At 35.8% G+C, this 21,450-nt stretch overlaps 1 protein-coding gene across 4 annotated transcripts in view; it reads right to left on the bottom strand.

Moving 5' to 3' along the window:
• Positions 1–21,450, bottom strand: part of SBF2 (SET binding factor 2) — a 507,948-nt gene that overhangs the window by 376,866 nt on the left and 109,632 nt on the right. For all 4 annotated transcript variants that reach the window (XM_058545967.1, XM_058545970.1, XM_058545966.1 and 1 more), the window contains exon 2: positions 18,527–18,612. In XM_058545967.1, the coding sequence (XP_058401950.1) occupies positions 18,527–18,612 (86 nt within the window). The remainder of the gene's footprint in view (positions 1–18,526; positions 18,613–21,450) is intronic.

Here is a 21,450-nt window from a genome sequence, read left to right on the forward strand (position 1 = left end):
GTGGGGAGAAGAGAAAGCAAATATTGGCTAAATACTCACAGCTACTAAATAAACACTAGTGAAGTGACCCTGAAGTTAAGAAATACATTTCTAACAGAACATATAATGAAAGACATCACCATGTTTGGAAAGATTAAAGATTCTTAATTAGGAATGAGATTAGGTTACACGAAGATAGCAATTTTCAATCTTTTCTTCTGGCTGCCACATACATGGACATATCCAGAGTTATGCATTCTTTCCACAACAAGCTAAATAACTCTACGCCTAATGAACAGGGCATGAAGCCTCATAGTGCTTGACAGTTACACTACCTCTTCTTAAAAAAACTAAGCAAAAGCCAGTTCTTTATGACTTTCAAAACCAAGAACTTCAAGAGAAACCAATCTTAATTTCCTGCCCACAAATTATTAGTCCAGGGATGACTAGCTGAAGGCTGTCCTGAAAGGACTCTCTATATTGGAGGATGTGGCAAAGACTGCTAGCTACCCATCAAATATCTATTTTTCCCTTTTTCCCCTATGAAGAGATTTTACTGGGGATGGCAATATGCCCAGCTCAAAAACAAACAAAACAAAACAAAACAAAAACACTAAATTTCTCTGCCTTTCTTGTAGTCAGGTATGGTTACATACTAGTTCTGGCCAGGGAGATATAAATTTAAGTCACTGGGTGCACTTCTGGGAAAGTTCTTTTTAAAAGGAGTAAGACTCAGCCACATTTTTAACCTGCTCTCCCTTTCCCTGTCTTTCTGCCTAGTATAAGAACATGAAGATAAAGGGTCACATCTCATAAAGGCAGGAGTAGAAAGAGCCTGAGTCTTCAATGAAATCACGAAATTGCTATACCAGCACCAAATCACCTACTTCCAGACTTTTTTATTTTACAGGGAAGAAAAATATATCCCCACCTCATTTAAGCCACTATTGTTTGGGTTTTCTGTTACATGCACTTAAATCTAAGCCTAATGCATGCTGATGATAACTAACGGAACTACACAAAACCTCTCTCCATGGGGTCAATGGAAGAATATAATTCACAACGGCATACATGGCCAAGAGTGACAAGACACATCCTAATGCTGAACACCCAAAGCAGAGTTGCTTGAAATCAGAACTCAGGGTTTAAGGCTACCTGAGCAAGCTTCCTCCTTGCAACTAGACAAAGCATTAACTAAAATGGTAGTGCTTTCTCTTCCAGTCAAAAAAGGATATTAGAATGTAGCTGAGAACAACACTATTTTAGGGATAGCCTTAAATATACTCTTCTTAAAAAAAATAAAACAGTCACAAGTTTTACTAGTTGAAATATCAGTACCAAATTGCCAGGCTCCCTCCAAATTCTAACATGCTTATCTGGCATACAGTTAAACAGACAGGCGCATTAAACATTTACAAGGAATGAACAGAAATGTGTATGCATAGTTCATTTAAATGGTGATGGGCAGAGGGAAATCAGAAAGAAGGAAATTTAAGACTAAATGATTTCCGTCGATCTAAGAATAACTAGGGACAGTCGTGTTTATGTGTGGGGCTTCCTCCAGTCTGACAGCTTTCCTCAGACTGTCCCTTTTATCTCTAATTTTTGAAAAACAGCTTTTCCAGATGAGTCTTTGGGCTAGTTTTAGTTCCTCTAAGAAAGCATATTGCTTCCTTGTAGGTTCCATAAGAACACTAGGGAGTGGATAAGGGTAGAGGCGAGCAAAAATTGTGTAGGACAGTCCAAAGGACCAGATAAATTCATTGAGGGTCAAAGCTAATGTCATGGAGTGAGGTCTAGTAGAAAAAATAAAATCTGCCATCAGAGTTTTGAATTTAATTGAGCTCAGACACAGTGTTCAGATGAGGGTGACAAAAGTAGGAAATAAATATTTTCAATATGGCATTTTAAGAGAAATGAATTGCAATTACAGTAATAAAACATTTTCAAAGACCTTTTCTATCTCCCACTTCCCTAAAATACACAATAAGACTAACATGATTTAATAATTAAAACTGCACAACTAATCTTCCACATCTTGGTTCTACAAGTTTGAGAGGGTATAGAGAGCAGAAAAGGAAAGAGAATGAAGTCTCCTAGGACTGCTCCAAATGAAAGAAATCCTTCTTATATCACTAAGTTTTATACCAAGATCATAGTACTATTTTGGAAAACACACCCTAGTAATGACGACAATAGTAACAACAGCTAACACATAATGATAACAATGTACCAGGCACTGTTCTAAGCACTTTATGTGTATTAATTCATTTGATCTTCATAATAATCCTATAAGGTAAATACTATTTTTATTCCTAATAGACTGTTGAAAAGAGGCACGGAGTCTTTAAATAATTTGCCCAAGCTCACAGAGCTACTAACTGGAGAAGCCAGAATTAAAACTCAAGTAGTCAGTTTCCAGAGTCCATGCTCTTAATCACTTTACCAAACTGTCTTTCTGGGGGTTACACCTTAAATTCATTTGGAGAGTCAAACTGGACAGAGCTGAAATTATTTCTACTTTCTCACTATCTTGTCAAGGTACTACTACTCTCCCAGTCACCCAAGTTTGAATCTGTGAGGTAACTTTCGGTCCCTCAGTGCATTCCATATTCAATTAGTCATCCAACCAAACCCTGTCAATTAAATACTCCATTTCCACTCCTATTGTCATCATCCTGGCGATTCTGGAGCCAAAAACTGCATCAGCTTTTCAAGAAGCCAACAGCTCATGCCAACCTTATTAATAAAACATCTTTTTCACATGAACTGCAGGTCTCTTACATCAGTTTTATGGGACATAATTATAATAAAATATTTTACATTTCCCCGTAAAAGTTCTCCTTATTAATGTCAGTCCATCATTCTAGCCTATATATTAAATTTCCCTTCCAGATATATACCAAACAGTAGATAAGCAAACCTTCAAAGTAAACTAAAAATGTATCAATCACATTCCCTATTCAAATGAAACACAGAGACTTTAAGGTTTTAGCACTGGAAATAAAATCTACAGGAAAGGAGGGTAGCTGGATCAAACGACCTTTTAACCCCTAAATTACACTTGGCCGTATAGTGCTCTCACTTCAATTACTATAATCATAACTTATATAACCCTCAAGGGAGCACAGTGCTTCCTTTAATCCATTTTGGTTCCAATGAGCATCAATGAGATAGTTTTAGAGACTTTAAAAGGACTTTACCAAATAGGGAGAACTAAACAGAAACAAAGGCCAAGAAACTTCATAACAGTCCATAGCATTCAATAAATCACAGCGCTCTCCAACCTTTTTCACTTCTGCAACACAGAAGACATGTATTTACACAGCATACACGGTAAATCACAAAACTGCTCAGTCAGTGGTCTCAATATCTCAACACACCAATGGCTCATGGCACCACGTGGCAAGCTCCACATTCAACTACCGCAGCTTATTTGCTTTCAGTATTCGTAAATTCTAATCTATTCCAAAGCAGAGAGCCGTCCAAAGCCCAGGACAACTTTGAAGCTCCTTCATATGGATTCCTTGCTTCCCAGCTCCCTTTGTGCCAGGACGTGGGAAGTGCTATCTTCTGTTCTTCCTCTTGAAAGGCAGAAAGAAATAATAGCTAATTCTGACCTATACCTTGGACCCTCCTATTTTATTTCGGTTTCAAATCTGGAAGAAATGCCTCATCTAGCTGCTTGGTAACTGACAATGTGAATGACTTCAGTCAATTAGTGAGCTCTTACCTCCACGTATAAGGAGCAGCTACCTGAACCAAAGGGCTAAGGTGATCTGACATTATAAAATACATCATTATTAGTATTTGAAACTTGCCACAGATATTAATCCAGTGTGATATGGGTGAGAATTTCACATTATCCAATGCCTTATAACATCTTATAATGCCCTTGCAGCATTGCAGCTAACACTTCTAAAAATGACTGCAGAGCAGCAGCAAGAGCTCAGGAATCCACTGGCAGTAGCTGGCACTAGTCTCCAGTCCCCAGTGTGATCTGTTGAAAAGCTAGCCATAAACAATGTCCAAAGATTTGTCAGAGCTGGAATTTCTTTTTGAAAAGAAGAATACAACTTAATTAAAATCCTAAATGTACACTGACATGGTATAACATCCAGCATTACATGAAACCAGATCCCCATCTTAGTCACTTGAACTAGATTATGCAAGTGTCTAAAATCTCATTCTTCGTATAATATAATTAAATAGTGTGGTAAGATTCAATATTCCGCCCTGCATATGTTCTAGAAAATCCAATTTTATTAGGTTAAGAGTCCTATATTTATAATTTAATGACATATCCAAACATTTTAGAACCTCCAACTTTTGAAAAAGGAATTTGAATATGTATATATTTTAATACAAATTTAGCAAACAGGCTTTTGAGAAGGAAAAAACATAGTATTTCCAAGTACAGTAAAAACAACTGAAATATTAACCTGAAAAGGTCAGGTTAATGCTCTGACAAATCTGAGGAAACGAACAAGATCCTTGAAGATGATGTATATAAGACTATGAAGGTGAATATATACACAAGTGGAAGTTCACCATCACTATAAAAATGCTACTAGACTGAATACGAGGCCACAGGCCACATCTGTCTTATTTACCATTGTATTCCCAGCACCTATCACATTGTCCAGCACATAACAGGCACTAAGAAAATACTTATGGATGAATCACTGTAAGTATTTAATATAGGCTAAAGATACATGACCACTTGGCAAGACTAATGTATACAAACTGATTTAATCATCAAAAGGGAGGTTGGAATTTGACCAGGAAACCTTTAAGATCCCTTCCAAACCCTCAGATTCCATAACATTTCCATCATTACCCCAGCAAAGATTTTAAATGAGGGTCATACTCTATTACAGGAAGGACTTTTAGAGAAATGTCTACCAATAACCAGGGGCTAGGCAGTCTTTTTATACAGATCTTTATCAAGCAGGAAAAAAGAAAGAAAAAGAGTAAAAGAGAATCAGTAAACATTAGTGACCTTAAAGGACAAATTAACCTTATTTATATATTTCTGTATTTAGAAACTAGGCAATTACATTAATCTAAAAAAATGATCAAGTCTATGAATTGTATGAAAAGAATAAATCCTTAAATGCTGTATTATGTATGCCAACAAATAATTAGGGAAACAAGTCCCTGGTATCAAAAGCATATAGAATCATTTTTTCCTTATAAGCCCCAAATTGAAAAGTCCTATGTTAGTTAAGTAATTACTCAGTTATAGGATTAATTTAGAAATGCATAAGATTTTTACACTTGTACTTAACTTGCTTTAATGATAAACTGCAAATGAGGACTCTACATCTCTCTACCTTTTTCTTTTCTTTGTATGAAATACATATATTTTTTAAAATATTGTATCACATTCAAATAGGTTGCACATTGAATGTATAACCTATTTGACTACAGAAAATTATAATCACGGTCATGTACAACCCACATGTCTGAATAATTCTTGGCTACTTTAGGCCAAGAAACTAAAGTCCATCACTACTTCATATTAAAGGTATTTTCTTTAATAATTTGGTACGGTTAAAACTATGTAGTTATAAGTTTCTTGGTAATTTTTATCAAAAACATGCAAAATTCTAAAAGCTATTTAACTAGCTCATTTGCTTTCCTTAGACTCTTTGGCAAGCAGCAACAGGTAACTGGTTGTCTTGGTTATTTACAAACTAATGGGCCATCATTGTTCCCATCACTCCTTTATTATTTTTTAATAATAGTACTTATCACTTCTCAGGTACTATATAATTTACTTATTCATTATGGTTAGTGCCAATCCCTCTACTCTAGAAATTTAAGTTCTAAGAAGACAGGGATTTTCTCTGGTTCACTGCCATATCTTTAACATCGACCTCAGTGGCTGACACACAGAAAGCGCTCAATAAATATCTGTTAAATGAATGACCTGGCAGTAAGTCATAGCTAAAATTTTCAAAATGGCTATAAATTTTAAGGCAAAATACTGGACAAATGAGCAAATTACCAAAAAAAAGTTGTGTTTTTCCTAAGTACTCACAAGCCGGCTTTTTTCCTTTTTTTGTTTAGGGAGATTGGCCCTGGGCTAACATCTGTGCCCATCTTCCTCTACTTTATATGTGGGACACCTGCCACAGCATGGCTTGATAAGTAATGTGTAGGTCCGCGCCCAGGATCCAGGCCTGCGAAACCCTGGGCCACCGAAGCGGAGCGTGTGAACTACGCCACCAGGATGGCCCCATAAGCCAGCTTTTTAATGATCTTTTTTTTTAAGAAAATCACCAGTGATCTATATCTAACTTATTAGTTTCTGGACTCTACCCTAACCCCTTTTTTCATGTTTAGGAAACAATTCTTCACTTTTAGTAGCAGCAGCATCACATCATTCTACTTAAAGCTGTCACTGTCTCCAACAGGCAACAGGCTGTTCTGTGAGATAAAATTACAGACATTACCTAGGTAGAACAATATTAATATAAGTAAATATTCATGTGGAATTGAAATGCATCGTCCAGAAATTTTAAAGAAGCCACACTCAGTTTAAAAGAATCTCTAGTTGATGGAATTAGTAGAAAATATTACTTATGAGCAGGGGGTCTTCCTGTGTCTCTTTTCAACTCAGAATATGTCTCTTCCTTCATTTCTCTGGCCTGTCAGAAAGTAAAACATTTAAAACCAGAATCCAGGGTTTTTGTTTATCAGTCCTCAGAAGTCTCAGGAAAAGCAATCACTGCCTGGGGAAAGAACCCAGGGAACCTCAAACAATGGAGACCACAAATTAATTCACAAATAGCACTTCTTAGAAGTTTTATAGTAGTTTATTCCTCCTTCCAAAGTAAGTACATAGTACTGAATTTGAGAAAAGTACTGAAGATCTTACTACCCTTAATGAAATCTTTCAGTCAGTTATGAACCCAACAGTAGAATCTAACTCTTTAATTAGAACACTATGGCTGGGGCCGACCCAGTGGCACAAGCGGTTAAGTGCGCGCACTCCACTGTGGCGGCCCTGGGGTTCGCCAGTTCAGATCCTGGGCGCGTTATCGATGCACTGCTTGGCAAGCCATGCTGTGGCGGTGTCCCATATAAGGTGGAGGAAGATGGGCACGGATGTTAGCCTAGGGCCAGCAAAAAAAGAGGAGGATTGGCAGATGTTAGCACAGGGCTGATTTCCTCACACACACAAAAAAAGAACACTATGGCTGTCATAAAGTTATTCCTGAGGCCACACATACTATAGGTGTTTCTTGTAAATATAGTCTATCTTTGGAAAAAACAAAAGCTGCCAACTCCTTAATTACCAACAGACATGTCACTAGACTCTTGTGATTTTAACACTAAAATATTTTTCTATTTGTGTCTTCCTAATGCACATTAAACCTTCCTAATAAGAACAAGGCTTATTCTGTTAATTATTTAATTTTTTTAAAAAAATTAGCAAAAAAAAAAATTTTTTTTAACAATCAGCTTGCCCCATCTAACACAAAGAATATTTTATTTTAGTTTTAGAAAAGCTTTAGCAGAGTCAAAAGACCAGGGTTTTATAATCATCTCAGCCAACAGTAAGTAGCTATATGACCTTGGGTAAATTATTAAATTTCTAGATTTCAATATCTAATTTTTAGCATGAATGGAGATGAATTTCAGCATCTAAAATAAATTTAACTTATCTAAAATTGTAAGTTTTCTCTTTCACTTTCTGAATCTTAAATTTATACAAATTTTCCCAACTTTCGAAATGATCTGTCTAAATTTTCACATATATTTCATATTCTGGATAATTCTTGGCCTAACTTAAAGTATCTTTAAGCTAGCCAGAATTAGCTGTGTAAAGAAATAAACTTTACTGAGAAGAGATTATCTTTGTGACTAATTTATGAAATACTGACCCTATTTTTAGCTTTTATTATCTTTAAGGAGATGTATTTAAGGAAAGATGTTCCTACCATCCCCCTTCATGGACACATTTCAGTGCAACACAACAGTAAACTATTGCTGACATAAGTACAAACTACATAGAAATACTATCAATTAAGACATACATATATAATTTCAAGGCCTTTCTTGAAAGTAAGGAAAGTCTAGTGATGATAAAATTTGCTGTAATAGTACACACAGCCATATCACTGATAGATTTATAATTGATTAATAAACTTTTAGTTCTCAAAGATTAAAAAACTTTTCAATAAATATACATATTTGTGTTTTGTCACCTTAGTAATAACTCTCTCCCCCTAAACTTTTGCATACGGGTGATATTAGTGACTTTCTATAGACACATAAGTACCACTAGAGGCCACCAAATACTTCACTTTTTAAAACTGGCACATTTGTAAGTTATAAGGTGATGACCATGCACAGTAACATCCATAACTGGGAAAGTTCCACATGAATATTCATAGTACAATACAAACTCAAGCAAAAAGATGTGAACAAATTTCATACATTAATAAGATGTCTTGACCATCAAAGAACTGGTTAGACCAAGAACTGGGGGGTGGAGGATGGACAGTATCAAAATATCCTCCTTATATACCTTTGAAATTAGATTATATGACCTAGAGAGTTGATGCTCTCACTAAACAGCTGTTGCCTTTTATAATCAAATTATATACCTATATAAAGGTATATATACCGATACAGACAGATAAATAAAATCTCAGAGTTCAGTATTCTTTCCTCCATATCACATAATCTTTCACATATAATAATGTTTTTATATCTAAAGTTGGCTGCCATCTAAAGCCATTAAAACTTTAAAAAAGAAGTTCTGTTGTCAAAGTCATCCCATAGATTTGAATATACCCAAAATTTTGGTTTCAAGAAAACCTGGCTAGCAGAATAGGTAACACCTGAGAAAACTTTGCTCTGAGTTCCTAGGTGAACTGCTCCTAGTCTCCCATGTCCCCTCATTTCTTCCAATGTCCTCCTCCTCACTAAAGGTAAATGGCAAAAAACAGAAGGCCCAAGGAGCATCCAAAGATTTTGTAGATCCAGGCAAAATCTATAAAACAAAATGGGAATTCTTGCTATCTGACTATCCACTTTTTCTGCATGATGCTATACTACTTTTCAAAGGATTTTCAAGTACTCCAGAGAAACTTTATTTAGTCATGCTTTTGGTGTTCTATTTAAAAATCTTTGCTTAACTAAAGGTCACAGAGATGTTCTCCTAAGTTTTCTTTTAAAACCTTTATAGTTTTAGCTTTTACATTTAATCTATAATCCATTTCAGGTTAATTTTCCTATATGGTGTGAGGTAGGATCAAGGCTAATTTTTTTACCAAATGGATATTTAGTTGTTCCAGCACCATTTGTTGAAAATCCTATCTTTTCCACAACTGAATTACCTTGGCAACTCTACTGAAAATCAATTTACCATATGTGTGAGTTTGCTTCTAGACTGTTGCATGGATCTACACATCTATCCTTAAGCCAATACCACACTGTCTTGAATACTGAGCTTTACAGTATGTCTTGAAACCAGGTAGCACAAGTCCTCCAACTGTGTTCTTTCTTCTAAGAATTGTTTTGGCTATTTGTTATACCATATGTCTTAGAGATTTATTCATGTCACTGCATAAAGCACTATCTCATACTTTTCTAAAACAATTTTAGTATTAGTAAAATATACATAACATAAAACTTATCATCTTCATCATTTTTAAGTGTACACTTAGTGTTAAGTACATTCATATTGTTCTGTAACCAATCTCCAGAACTCTTTTCATCTTGTAAAACTGAAAATCTACACCCACTAAACGACTCCCCATTTCTCCCTGCCCCTGGACCCTGTCAACCACCATTCTACTTTGTCTCTATGAATTTGACTACTCTAGGTACCTCATATAAATGGAATCATAAAGTGTTTGTCTTTTTGTAACTGGCTTATTTCACTTAGCAAAATGTCCTCAAGGTTCATCCATGCTGTAGCATATGTCAGAATCTCTTTTCTTTTTAAGGCTGAATAATATTCCACTGTGTGTATATACCACATTTTGTTTATCCATTCTTCTGTCAATGGACTCTTGGGCTGTTTCAACCTTTTGGCTATTGTGAATAGTGCCACTATGGACATGTGTGTACAAATATCTGCTCGAGGCCCTGCTTTTGGTTCTTTTGGGTACATACCCAATGTGAAATTGCTGGATCATATAGTAATTCTATTTTCAATTATTTGAGGAACCGCCATACGGTTTTCTATAGCAGCTGCACCATTTCACATTTCCATCAACAGGATTGCAATTTCTCTACATCCTCACCACCCCTTGTTATTTTCTGGGTTTAACAGAAGCCATCATAATAGGTGTGAAGTGGTATCTCACTGTAGTTTTGATTTGCATTTTGCTAATGATTAGTGATGGTATCATCTTTTCATGTGCTTGTTAGCCATTTGTACATCTTCTTCTGTCTCACACTTTTTAACAGTTGCATTATATTCTGATGAATGACTGTGGCACCACTAATTCAATAAGTCTCCTATTATGGATGTTTAGGTAGTTTCTATTCTTCCTCTATGAATAACCTTATACATGCATATGTATAAGTAACTATACAAATAAGTTTGTTCAGGATAGTACCAGTTTATGCATGCTTTGTAATTCACTACCTTTCACGCTCAAAAGCATTCTGGTTTGAATAATATATATTTACCATAGTGTCAGTTTAGCTACAGGGCAAATTGCTAGAAGTGAAATTAGGCAAGAACTACCTTCGATTTAACCTTCCAGGATATTTGTTACCGAAGTCACCCCACACTAGAAATCTGGTATTAGAAAAAGATACCAAAATATGGATTAGCTCTGCCTGAGACATGTAGGCAATACAATTAGATTACAGGAATTACAGAAAAGGATAATCAAAGGCATGACTGGGATTCAAATACAAAAGACTGACAGACTAGTGATACCATCACTTTCCAGAGAAAACGAAACACCAAAAAGTGAAAACTGATTCTTACAGCAAGTCTGTAATAAGGGGGCCACAAAAACAAAATAAAACAAAAACAGGAAAAAAATGGAAGAAAAGTAACTGGAGTCGAAATTAAGAGAAAATTAGCATGATGAACACCCATGTTGTATTTTCTCTGACATCAAATATGTGGGTTTTTTCCCAACACCAATGGGGTGTCCAACAATTCAATTCAATTCTGACACCAACTACCCAGAGTTAGCACAGACACCATAGGTCAAAGGCTCAGGGTTCAGCCCCACAAGACTGCCCTCACTTCAGATGCCAGCTGCAAACAGGGCACCCAGGCTAAGCATATTTCTGCCTGCAGACTATAAATTCAGGGGTTCAAATGACCACACCCCTCAGGTTCAATAATTCACTAGAACAACTCACAGAACTCAGGAAAGCACTTTATTTAACATTTACCAGTTTATTATAAAAGATGCAATCCAGGAACAGCCAAATGGAAGAGATGTGTAATGCAAGGTATGGAGGAAGGGGGTGGCACAGAGCCTCCATATCTTCTCCAAGCACACTACTTTCCCAGCTCATCAATGTGTTCACCAACTTGGAAGATCTGTGAACCTCTTGTTTAGGGGTTTTGTGGAAGTTTCATTAGGTACGCAGTTGGTGATTGAACTCAATCTCCAGCCCCTTTCCCCTCCCCGTGGGGCTGAAATTTTCAGCCTTCTAATCACATGGTTGATTCCTCTGGCAGATCAGTCCCCTCCCTGAAGCTGTCTAGGGCCCTCTAAACCCATAAGCCATCTCATTAGCATACAAGACATAGTAAATTCCAAAGGTTTCAGGAGCTCTGTGCCAGGAATTGAGACAAAGACTAAATATTTATTTTTTATTATACCACAAAGACCGAATTAGTGATGTCAAAAACTAAAGTGGTCAAGAAGAATTAAGATAAGGGAAAGGATCTTTGAATTCAGCAAGAACACTGTGGCAGAGAAAAGCTAGTTGTTCACTAAATCTGTTTCATTTTTCTCCTAGGCAGACATCTAGGCTTTATTTGCCAAATTCTCATTACAGTTAACTGTGGCTATACAACTAACTTCTGATAAATGGAATAAAATAGAAGTGATGTATACAGCTTCCCAGGCCTACCCCATAAAACCCATATTTACTATCTTCCATGCTCTCTCCTACTACACTCTGCCAACTGAATACTGATGCCCAAGATGACCCTGAGAATCACACTTTGAAGATGGCAAGCCCCACTACTACCTACCCCACTGCCACTAATCAGACTTTATACAAGTAAGAAGAAAAAAACTTCTATCATGCTAGCCACTAAGATCTCAAGGTTCATCTATTATAATAGCTAGTATTACCTTAATGAATTTAGAAAATATTAATAAACTTCAACCCTGCAACTTCAGAATGGAAAGGACATAAACTATACTTCAGAATAAACCCCTGAAATGTGAGTGAGATGGGTATGAGAGATGAGAGTAAGAAATCAACATTATAGTTTATCAAAATATTAATAGATAATCACCTGATAATTGCCCTGTAGGAAAAGTAATATTATCAGAAAGGGTAAATTAACTTTGCTCAAGGTTTTAAAATTCCAAATCCCATATTCTTTCCACTGTACCATACTCGACTCTTAGAGAAATGAAGACAGCAAATGAAGAAGGATCATTTGAAACATTTTATAATGAAGAAACAGAATAACAGCTAAAAGAAATAAAATCAAGAAAATATTTTTTAACTAATATTAAGAATACTTGGGATGAACGAAAATGAAAGAGTAGAAAAAGGTACTGGAAGTTAAGAAGCATAGATTAACCCATAGCAGTGATATGATAGACAATTACATGAGAGATGAGTAGCAATATTCCATGTGGTAGAGGGCCAGGCTACTTGCAAACAATATGAATTTGTTGTAGGTTAGGCTGTGTAGTTCTACATCTTCCTCAGGAAGTTCTCTACAGCCTCAAAGCATCAGGTATAGCAGAACTCCAGCATGGCAAGCAAACCTTGTCTAAGATGGTTTTGAAAGCAGTACTTAAGTAGTAGACCATGGAGACTGCGTAGGTGAAGATTCTGTAGCATAACTGAGGCTATCGATGCATTAGCAAAATAAACACAAGCGTGAGTAACTGAAAGTCTAGTATAGGATAACAAACCACTTTAGTGAGCATGGAGGAATGCGAGAAGAATAACACCAAGACTGACGATCTTCCACCTCAGAGATGTTGAGAGAATCTACTACCTCAGATGTACCCTCTAGACTCCACCAGGTTACAACCTGCCATGTGGTTTTGTTACTTCAAAGAGACAATTGTCTGGGGGTAGGAAACAAAAACGTGAGCTCAAACCACCACTTTCCAGCTTAAACTCCATCTATATCCACTTGCTTTGTTGTGAACACAACTTAAAAAGTCCTTTTGGTAGTCCTTAGTATGTTTTAAAAGCCACGTCTTCACACTTCATAGCAGTATTCTTATGTTTTCATCCTCAACTCTATGCAAAATCAAGATTCCTTCCACACATCCTTTACACTATCTTTAAAACTGAATTCATCACCAAGTGCTCTACCTCAGCACAGAGGCTTTAGATGCTACCTATAGTACTTTCAATAGGTATCTTTTATAATTATATTTTTTTTATTTTTAGCTGTCTTGTTGTATTTCTCAAATCTCTCTAGCTGGCAAATTATCTTGCCTATCTTTATTCTAAAGAATTACTTATATAGCTGGCTTTTTTTTTCTGAAGAAGATTCGCCCTGAGCTAACATCCGCTGCCAATCTTCCTCTTTTTGTATGTGAGCTACCAGCCCAGCATCGCCACTAACAGACGAGTGGTGTAGGTCCACACCCAGGAAATGAACCTAGGCCGTCGAAGTGGAGCGCGCCAAACTTAATCACTAGGCCACCGGGGCTGGCCCGACAGCTGGCTTTTTATACTCACATGCAGGAACCTACATTTCTACCTATTATATTTCATCTTCTTAGATAAAGGTCCTGTAATTCCAGCCTTTTAAAATCTTTGTGAACCCGGATTGTGTCATCCAATATGTTCATTACCATTCTCATCCTGCTTTCACGCATATTCCTCTACAAAGAGGGGAGAAAATTCTCTACCATCCTTTCTACACTCAGTTCCCTGACCAAACAGTGTTCATAGCTAGGTCAGATGGACAACTGCTATCTCATTTGTTATATTCAATACATTCTAAATAGCATAAAGAATTAAAGCATTACATGGTATTTAACACTTACTTCTCTGCCCTCAAATGGCATCCCATACTACGGCTACTTCTCCTATGCTACAACCGCAGGATGTTGAATATAGACTTTTTTTCCCTCTTCTCCCCAATCTATACTTACAATTACAGAAAACTGGATTCATATCGAAGGTAGTCAAATCACTAGTCTATAATTTAAATAACAGAATTAATTTCTTAAGAACCTCAAATTTATAAATTCTGTTTCTCTCTCTTTTACTCAAGCCACAACATTTTGTATCACAGTACTTTAAGTCTTCAAAAAGAAATTAGATGGATCTACAAATGCCTCAGTGCAGGCAATCCCTAGTGAAGATTATGGCACATTTTCTGAATTATGATATAAAAAAGATTCACTTCTGAGAAAAGGCATCTTTAAAAAGAGCTGGTGCCGAAACAACACTACTTTGCTGATGTCCAAAATCTAGCAATAAAAACATTTGTTCCCATAATCAGAAATAGATTGTTAGCCATAGAATGCCTCTGCAAAACGATTCTTAAATTTTCTTTGAAATACTGTCACTAAAATTAACTGAAACTTTATTTATATGACTGTCTGTGGTTTCCACGTATGCTTAAAAAGCACAAGAAAAAGATAAAAATATCCCAGAATTGGAAAAGCAGTCATTATGTTTGGTTTAGCTTATTTTCATATTTTTATTTTTAAAATCCATCCAAATTAAAGTTCAGCATTTCTCAATAGAAGAAAAGAAAAAGAAGGCAATTTCTTTACATAAAAACAGAAAGAATAAATTCAGCATCCTCTAAATTAAATTTGGGATTTGACTTTTTAGTGAATGAATTCCTAAAATCCTTTCTCACAAGTCATAAACTTCAGTCTTCAGGCTGAACACAATTATCCTTCTTTCATTTAGAATTTAAATACATCAAACATATGCTGTCTGGGGAGGAGAGGTGGCAAGAGAAAATAATTTCAATATAATATTATGCTCTAAACCCCGCTTTACCCTCACATAAACTAAACAAGTGAAGTTGATTTCTATCCAATAACACCACACTCTTTTAACATTTCTGAACCCCAGTTCTTCCAAATTATAGAACCCTGTTTTCAGATCCTGCATTTACACTAAAATACAAATGATAATCATAGCATAAAGTGTCACTCTCAGAAAAGTCTCAGATCTTGGCTGAGACTAAGTCAAAAGACATGGGTTTGAATCCTAGCTCTACTGCATCTTAGCTGTTAGCTTAGTGAAATTGTTTAAACTCCCTAATCCTCAGTTTACTTATCTGTAAACTCGATATACTACCACCAATCATCTAATTTATATGAGTTCATCATAGTCTATCAAACCTATATAACTGTTACAAATTACATTAACCTTATATGCTAAAAAGTTTTTCCACTACGTTGGAAGGAGTAAGTTTTTTTTCCCTGTAAATCATCGGAAAAGGGTCACTACCACCCTAGAATCAACAAACCACTTAGGGACTTGGCCAGATCACCTTCAATTAGACTAAAACCTTATTAGGCCTATCTCTGGTCTTGAAGCTACAGGAGTTACTCTAGATTACACAGTATTTCACAGTTATTCAAGTTACTGCTGTTCATATGCAGGATAGTTGCACATCTCTTATACATGAAATATAGCACAAAGCAATAAATAATAAAAAGACAACAAAAATTTAACAATTAATGATACTATTATGCTTAAAAAATGGGCTTTGATAGATGTTAGATAAACAAATTTATTTTGTACTTGACAAAGCACAATAGACATTACAAGATCAGAACTGCTATCAATTACAGAAAAATTAAAAGAAAATTTCCAACATAATCCAGCAGATCAAATATTCTTTTTTTTTTTAAATAATTTTATTTATTTATTTTTCCCCCAAAGCCCCAGTAGATAGTTGCATGCCACAGTTGCACATCCCTCTAGTGGCTGTATGTGGGACGCGGCCTCAGCATGGCCGGACAAGCGTGCGTCGGTGTGCGCCCGGGATCCGAACCGGGCTGCCAGCAGCGGAGCGCGCACACTTAACCGCTAAGCCACGGGGCCAGCCCCTCAAATATTCTTTAAATATTAATCTAGCTCAACAAATCTTGAAATGCTTTGCTCAGAATCAGCCAAGAAGTCATCTAGGAAAATCTTAGGCGAGGAAAATTTCTGCCTACCTCTTAGCACCTCCATTTCACTAATCTAGCAGCACACGACTCTACATGTTATTGGAGAGACACTGTCGGCACTTAAATATGGGAGTGTTGTCATGCAAAGAAAATATACTATTTAGTAAGTAGTCAAATCAATACGTGTTTCTCCTTCACTACTGGAAAAACACCGCAGGCATCACAGTATCTAAGCCCTTGGCTTTCAAAATACAAAAATTATCCCCTTTCAGTCATAGCTAAACAGCTAGTGCCAAATCATGATCTCTCCCCATCCCAATAACCTCTATTGTGCTTGAAACTTACGAAGGTTGTTCACTGTTCATATTGTCAAACTGATGTAGTTTATATCCCTCCACACTTTGAAGTGAGGGAGGATAGGAACTCACAAAAATTTCCAAAAGATCCCCAGCACCAAAATTTTCCCCTGTCTTTCATCACTAAAAAGGATGCTGAAACAAGATTTAAAAGCTTTAATAGCGCCTGGCCCTGTGGCCGAGTGGTTCAAGTTCCATGAACTCCACTTCGGCAGCCCAGGTTCATGGGTTCGGATCTCGGGCACAGACCTACTCCACTCACCAGCCATGCTGTGGCAGTGTCCCACATACAAACAGAGGAAGATTGGCACAGATGTTAACTTAGGGCTAATCTTCCTCAAGCGAAAAAAGAAGAGGATTGGCAATGGATGTTAGCTCAGGGTGAATCTTCCTCAGAGGGGAAAAAAAAAAGCTTTAATAGTACAAATACCTGGTTATTCACACCTTAAGGCCAATTACTAGTATTTGTAGGTATGTGCAGGAGAAGAGAAATGAATACAAGGGCTCTCCAAAAAGTTACTTTTCCTTGGATCCTCACATTCTTTTCCCATTTTTAATACCAAAATTCAAAATTTACCCTCTCTGTGGATCTACAGAACCCACGGCCTTCTTTACACAGCTGGGTTATAACAATCAAAATTAAGCATTCACCAATGTATCTTTTATTCTCAGTGAAGCAGAAATAGACAGTTATTAGCTAAAATGAGAAAATTCACAATTTTCAACACCAGTTTTACTCCTAATGGATATTTCTGATCATGCTAACAAGAGAACAAACAATTCCTCCTCTGGTGGAGGTGCTACAAGACGTCAAATAGCAACAACGACCATAACAATAATCAACTGGCTACCTCATTTACCAAGAACTTACCTCATGCAAGATATTGATCTAAGCATTTTATGTGTATTTTTTTCCCATTTTTATCTTTACAACAACCCTATGAGATTAGTATGTCATATCCTCACTGTATAGATGAGGACTCTGTTGCTCAAAGAAGTTAAGTAGCTTGTCAAAAGTCATACCACAGAGCTGAGATTTCAATCCTGGCAGTCTCCTCCAGAGCCTGCACTCTCCACCATCATATTGTATAAACGTTCTCTCAACGAGAACTGCTTTGAAGAATACTTCCCATTTGTGTGGATGTATACACACACACAATATAAATACACACACATACATACACACACACACACACGCACACACCAGTATGTTTGAGAACCAAACTTTATACAGCAAAATACTTTGGTGATCATCTTCCCAGTCCCTCATTTTACCATCATCGATCCGCCACCAGACAGAATGTCCTGGCCATCATAAATTATGCTCAACCATTAAATTCCTTTGAAATTGCTGACAGAAATAAAGCAACTGAACTGCACTATTACAAAGCAACCTACAGATACTACAGCTAAAAACAAAGAATTCAGATTTGTGATTTCAAGACTAAACTCAAACCATGACCGGGCACCATTAAACCAACCTTTTGGTTTTTTGTCTGTTTTTCATTTATTTTTCACTAAAACAATAACCTGGAAATTTTCAGAAAAGAATATAATAAGTGTTTCTTTAGTGACACTGTCAATGAAGCTACTAGCCTAAGATTTTGACTAAAGAATCAGAGGAATTTTTCAGCTTCCAAGTACATAAAGATCATCAATTTCATCTTTAATATTAGAGAGAAGTTTAAATGGGAAAAAGAACAGCAAAACAGGCATTCCAGAATCAATGTATTCAAAGATTACTGTACTTGGGGGTTCAGGGGATTTATTTCTAGTAACATGCTATAATTAAATCAAAAAATTACTTAACAGTAATTGTGACATAAATATGACCATAACCATAACATAAAAAGAAAAGTACCATTATAAAAGTACAATAATGCAACAGCAACTTACCAATTCAATTCCCTGTGGAAAAGGTGTATCATCCCAGTCCTTCTGTGGAAATCTCTGGATTATTTTCCCCAGGCCGGCTCCTGACCCTATTATTAAAATCAAAGTGAATTAGTTATAGGGTACTAAAAAATCTGAATACTCACTATATTAATACTTATTTCTAAATGAATATTTGTTGAATAAATTGATATACTGATTAAACATTTTCAAGTTTTAAAAGGCGTAATAAAAGTATTTTCCTTTTAAACATAATACTGAAATGACAGGCAATCCCTATCCTACAGATTCTCAAAAGAGTGACAATACGAAAAGCTAAGAAAAATAGACACAGGCATTTAAATCTCGAGTATCTACCACACCATGGGAGTAACTGCCTTTTGTTCCCAATAAGGAAAGCAATCTTCTCATTATCACAAGTTGAAACTTAGAAAGAACTTTTCTATGGAGACAAAGTAATTTTAAGTGACAAATGAAATGGTACTGTTAGTGCTAAGCTTCAGTTATGGGTTATAAGCACTGTTATGGGTAAAATATCAAGACTTTTAGAGCAGCACGGGAACCTGACCACTGTCTAGGCAGGCTTTTTCAACATTAGCACTATGGATGTTTTGGGCCAGATTATTCTTTGTACTGTGTTGGGAGGTTAGGGTGGGGGCTGTCCTGTGCATTGTAAGATGATCAGCAGCATCCTTAGTTCAACCCACTAGATGCCACCACCACCACCACCAAGTTGTTACCACGAAAATGTCTCCAGACATTGCCAAATGTCCTTGGGGCAGGGGCAAAATTGCCCCGGGTTGAAAACTACTGGTCTATTATCATTATTGTTATAAAATTATCCTGTGACTCTCAAGAATGGATCAACTTATTACTGAATATTGAGGATGTAATCTACGAGTAAGTTGAGGACGGAAAGTATATGTTAGATCTAAATTGCTTTTTGCCATACTTTTTAAAGAGCTTCAAGTGCTTGCATATTCTACATGTTGTCCCAGCTCATTCTGAGGTAAAAGCAACAACATTTTGATTATTTGTACATCTAACTTAAGAAAGCCTTTAACACCTGATTCAATTTGTTACTTTTTTTTTTAAATCATCCACTATCATCTCTCACTCTCATCCCTGTGAATTCAATTTCCCCTTTGCCCTTCATCTGAAGTTCAATCACTTCATGACCAAATTTTTTTTAAAAGATAAATTGAAAGTTAAAGTCACTTTACTGACCAACTCAGTCTGTGTTCTAAAACTAAGGTCACATTTGAAAAAGGCAAAATAAAATAAAAATATTCTCAATTAGAATGAACAACTGCTGCAGTACAGTAACTCCTGATATATCCATATCATTATAGGGGAATGAAGGATTTCATTAAAAGTAAACTAAACTAAACATAGTTTATCATAGGCACTCACTTTTCAAACTCCACCTCAAGCATTACCACTTCTGACATCCTAAGCAGAGCTAATTCGACAAATTGCTAGGTACTGGAAATACACAAATGAAAAAGATATGGCCCCTATCCTCAAGGAACTCATAATCTATTAGGAGAAACAGACAAATGAACTGATAATTTCAGTATATCATGGTAAGTACCATGACAGAAGGGAAACTAACCTAGCGTAACAGAGAAGACCACAGAAAACTCTAGAAGTAATGACAGCAAGCTTTTTCTTTCTTTTCAGCTTTTCTTTCTTTCTTTGTATCGCCAAGCACCTCGTGTACTGAATTCCTGGCACTTAGTTCCTACTGAGTTAAACGTTTATTTTAATAAATTCGTTAATACTGACAGAAATTGTTTTAAGCTTACATCTCCCTGTCTTTTTAAATAGAGATAAATGCGTGTTATTTATCTCATCATATTTAACCAGGTGTCCCTATATTGTTTTTCAGTTCTGAAAGTCATACCTAATATATTTTAGGCTCAATAACTATTTTATCATATTAATTTTTACTAATTATAAAAATAATGTAAATTATAAAAATTTAAATACATAAAAATATAAAGAAGAAATCACCCATAATCCCACACCCGGAGACAATTACTGCTAACATTTTGGACTATCTTATCCTGGTTCTTTTCCTACAAGTGTATTTTTTCTACAGAATTGAGATCATACTAAACTTAGCTTTATATATTGGTTTATTACTTAATATTTTACAATAAGTCTTTAATGTTGTATGTACATTTTCTAGTTTCTCACTATTATAAATAATGCTACCAAAAGCATTTTTCTATGTAAATCTTTATCCTCACTTCATTTTTCCTAAGAAAAATTCTTAGGTATATAACTACAGGGTCAAAGAGTATCCAAAATTTTAAAGACTCCCACAAAGCCAAAGGGCCTACCAGGAAGACATTTATCAATTTTTTTACATTCTGTGTATAAGAATGAGACTGGCATTTTCACTACATCTTTACCAACTGCCATTTTAAGAATTTGTTTGCTTTAATTACTGCCAATTTGAGAGATGAAAAATTCCTCTTCGGCAGGACCACAACTTACAAAAGTTCTCCAGAAGCAACATATTATTTATTGATTTCATAATAATATGCAGTGTTTCAATAACATGAAAGCTTAGTTTGAAATGTTGACATAACATTTATAAATGCACAGAGAAATATGATTCATGAGTGATAAGACTTTCTGTTATATGATAATGCATTTCAAAATTAGGTAAGAAACAGGCAAAAATAAAAATCGTAAAATGATATTTCAATACAAATAAAATGTGGAAAGAGCTACAATAACTTGGTTCCAAATATCAAATATGTAAATTGCTGCAGCTAACAACTTTTGCGGAACTTATGAAAGTATCCTACGAAAAGTAAACAAACATTTTCTGATTCTCGTATCCTGATTTTTAAGTGTTTGGTCTCAATGTTTAAACTTATTTTCCAAGTTTATACATTCTGTCTGATAACCAT

The sequence above is a fragment of the Diceros bicornis genome, chromosome 7 (assembly GCF_020826845.1).
Source record: "Diceros bicornis minor isolate mBicDic1 chromosome 7, mDicBic1.mat.cur, whole genome shotgun sequence".
Classification (NCBI taxonomy): domain Eukaryota; kingdom Metazoa; phylum Chordata; class Mammalia; order Perissodactyla; family Rhinocerotidae; genus Diceros; species Diceros bicornis.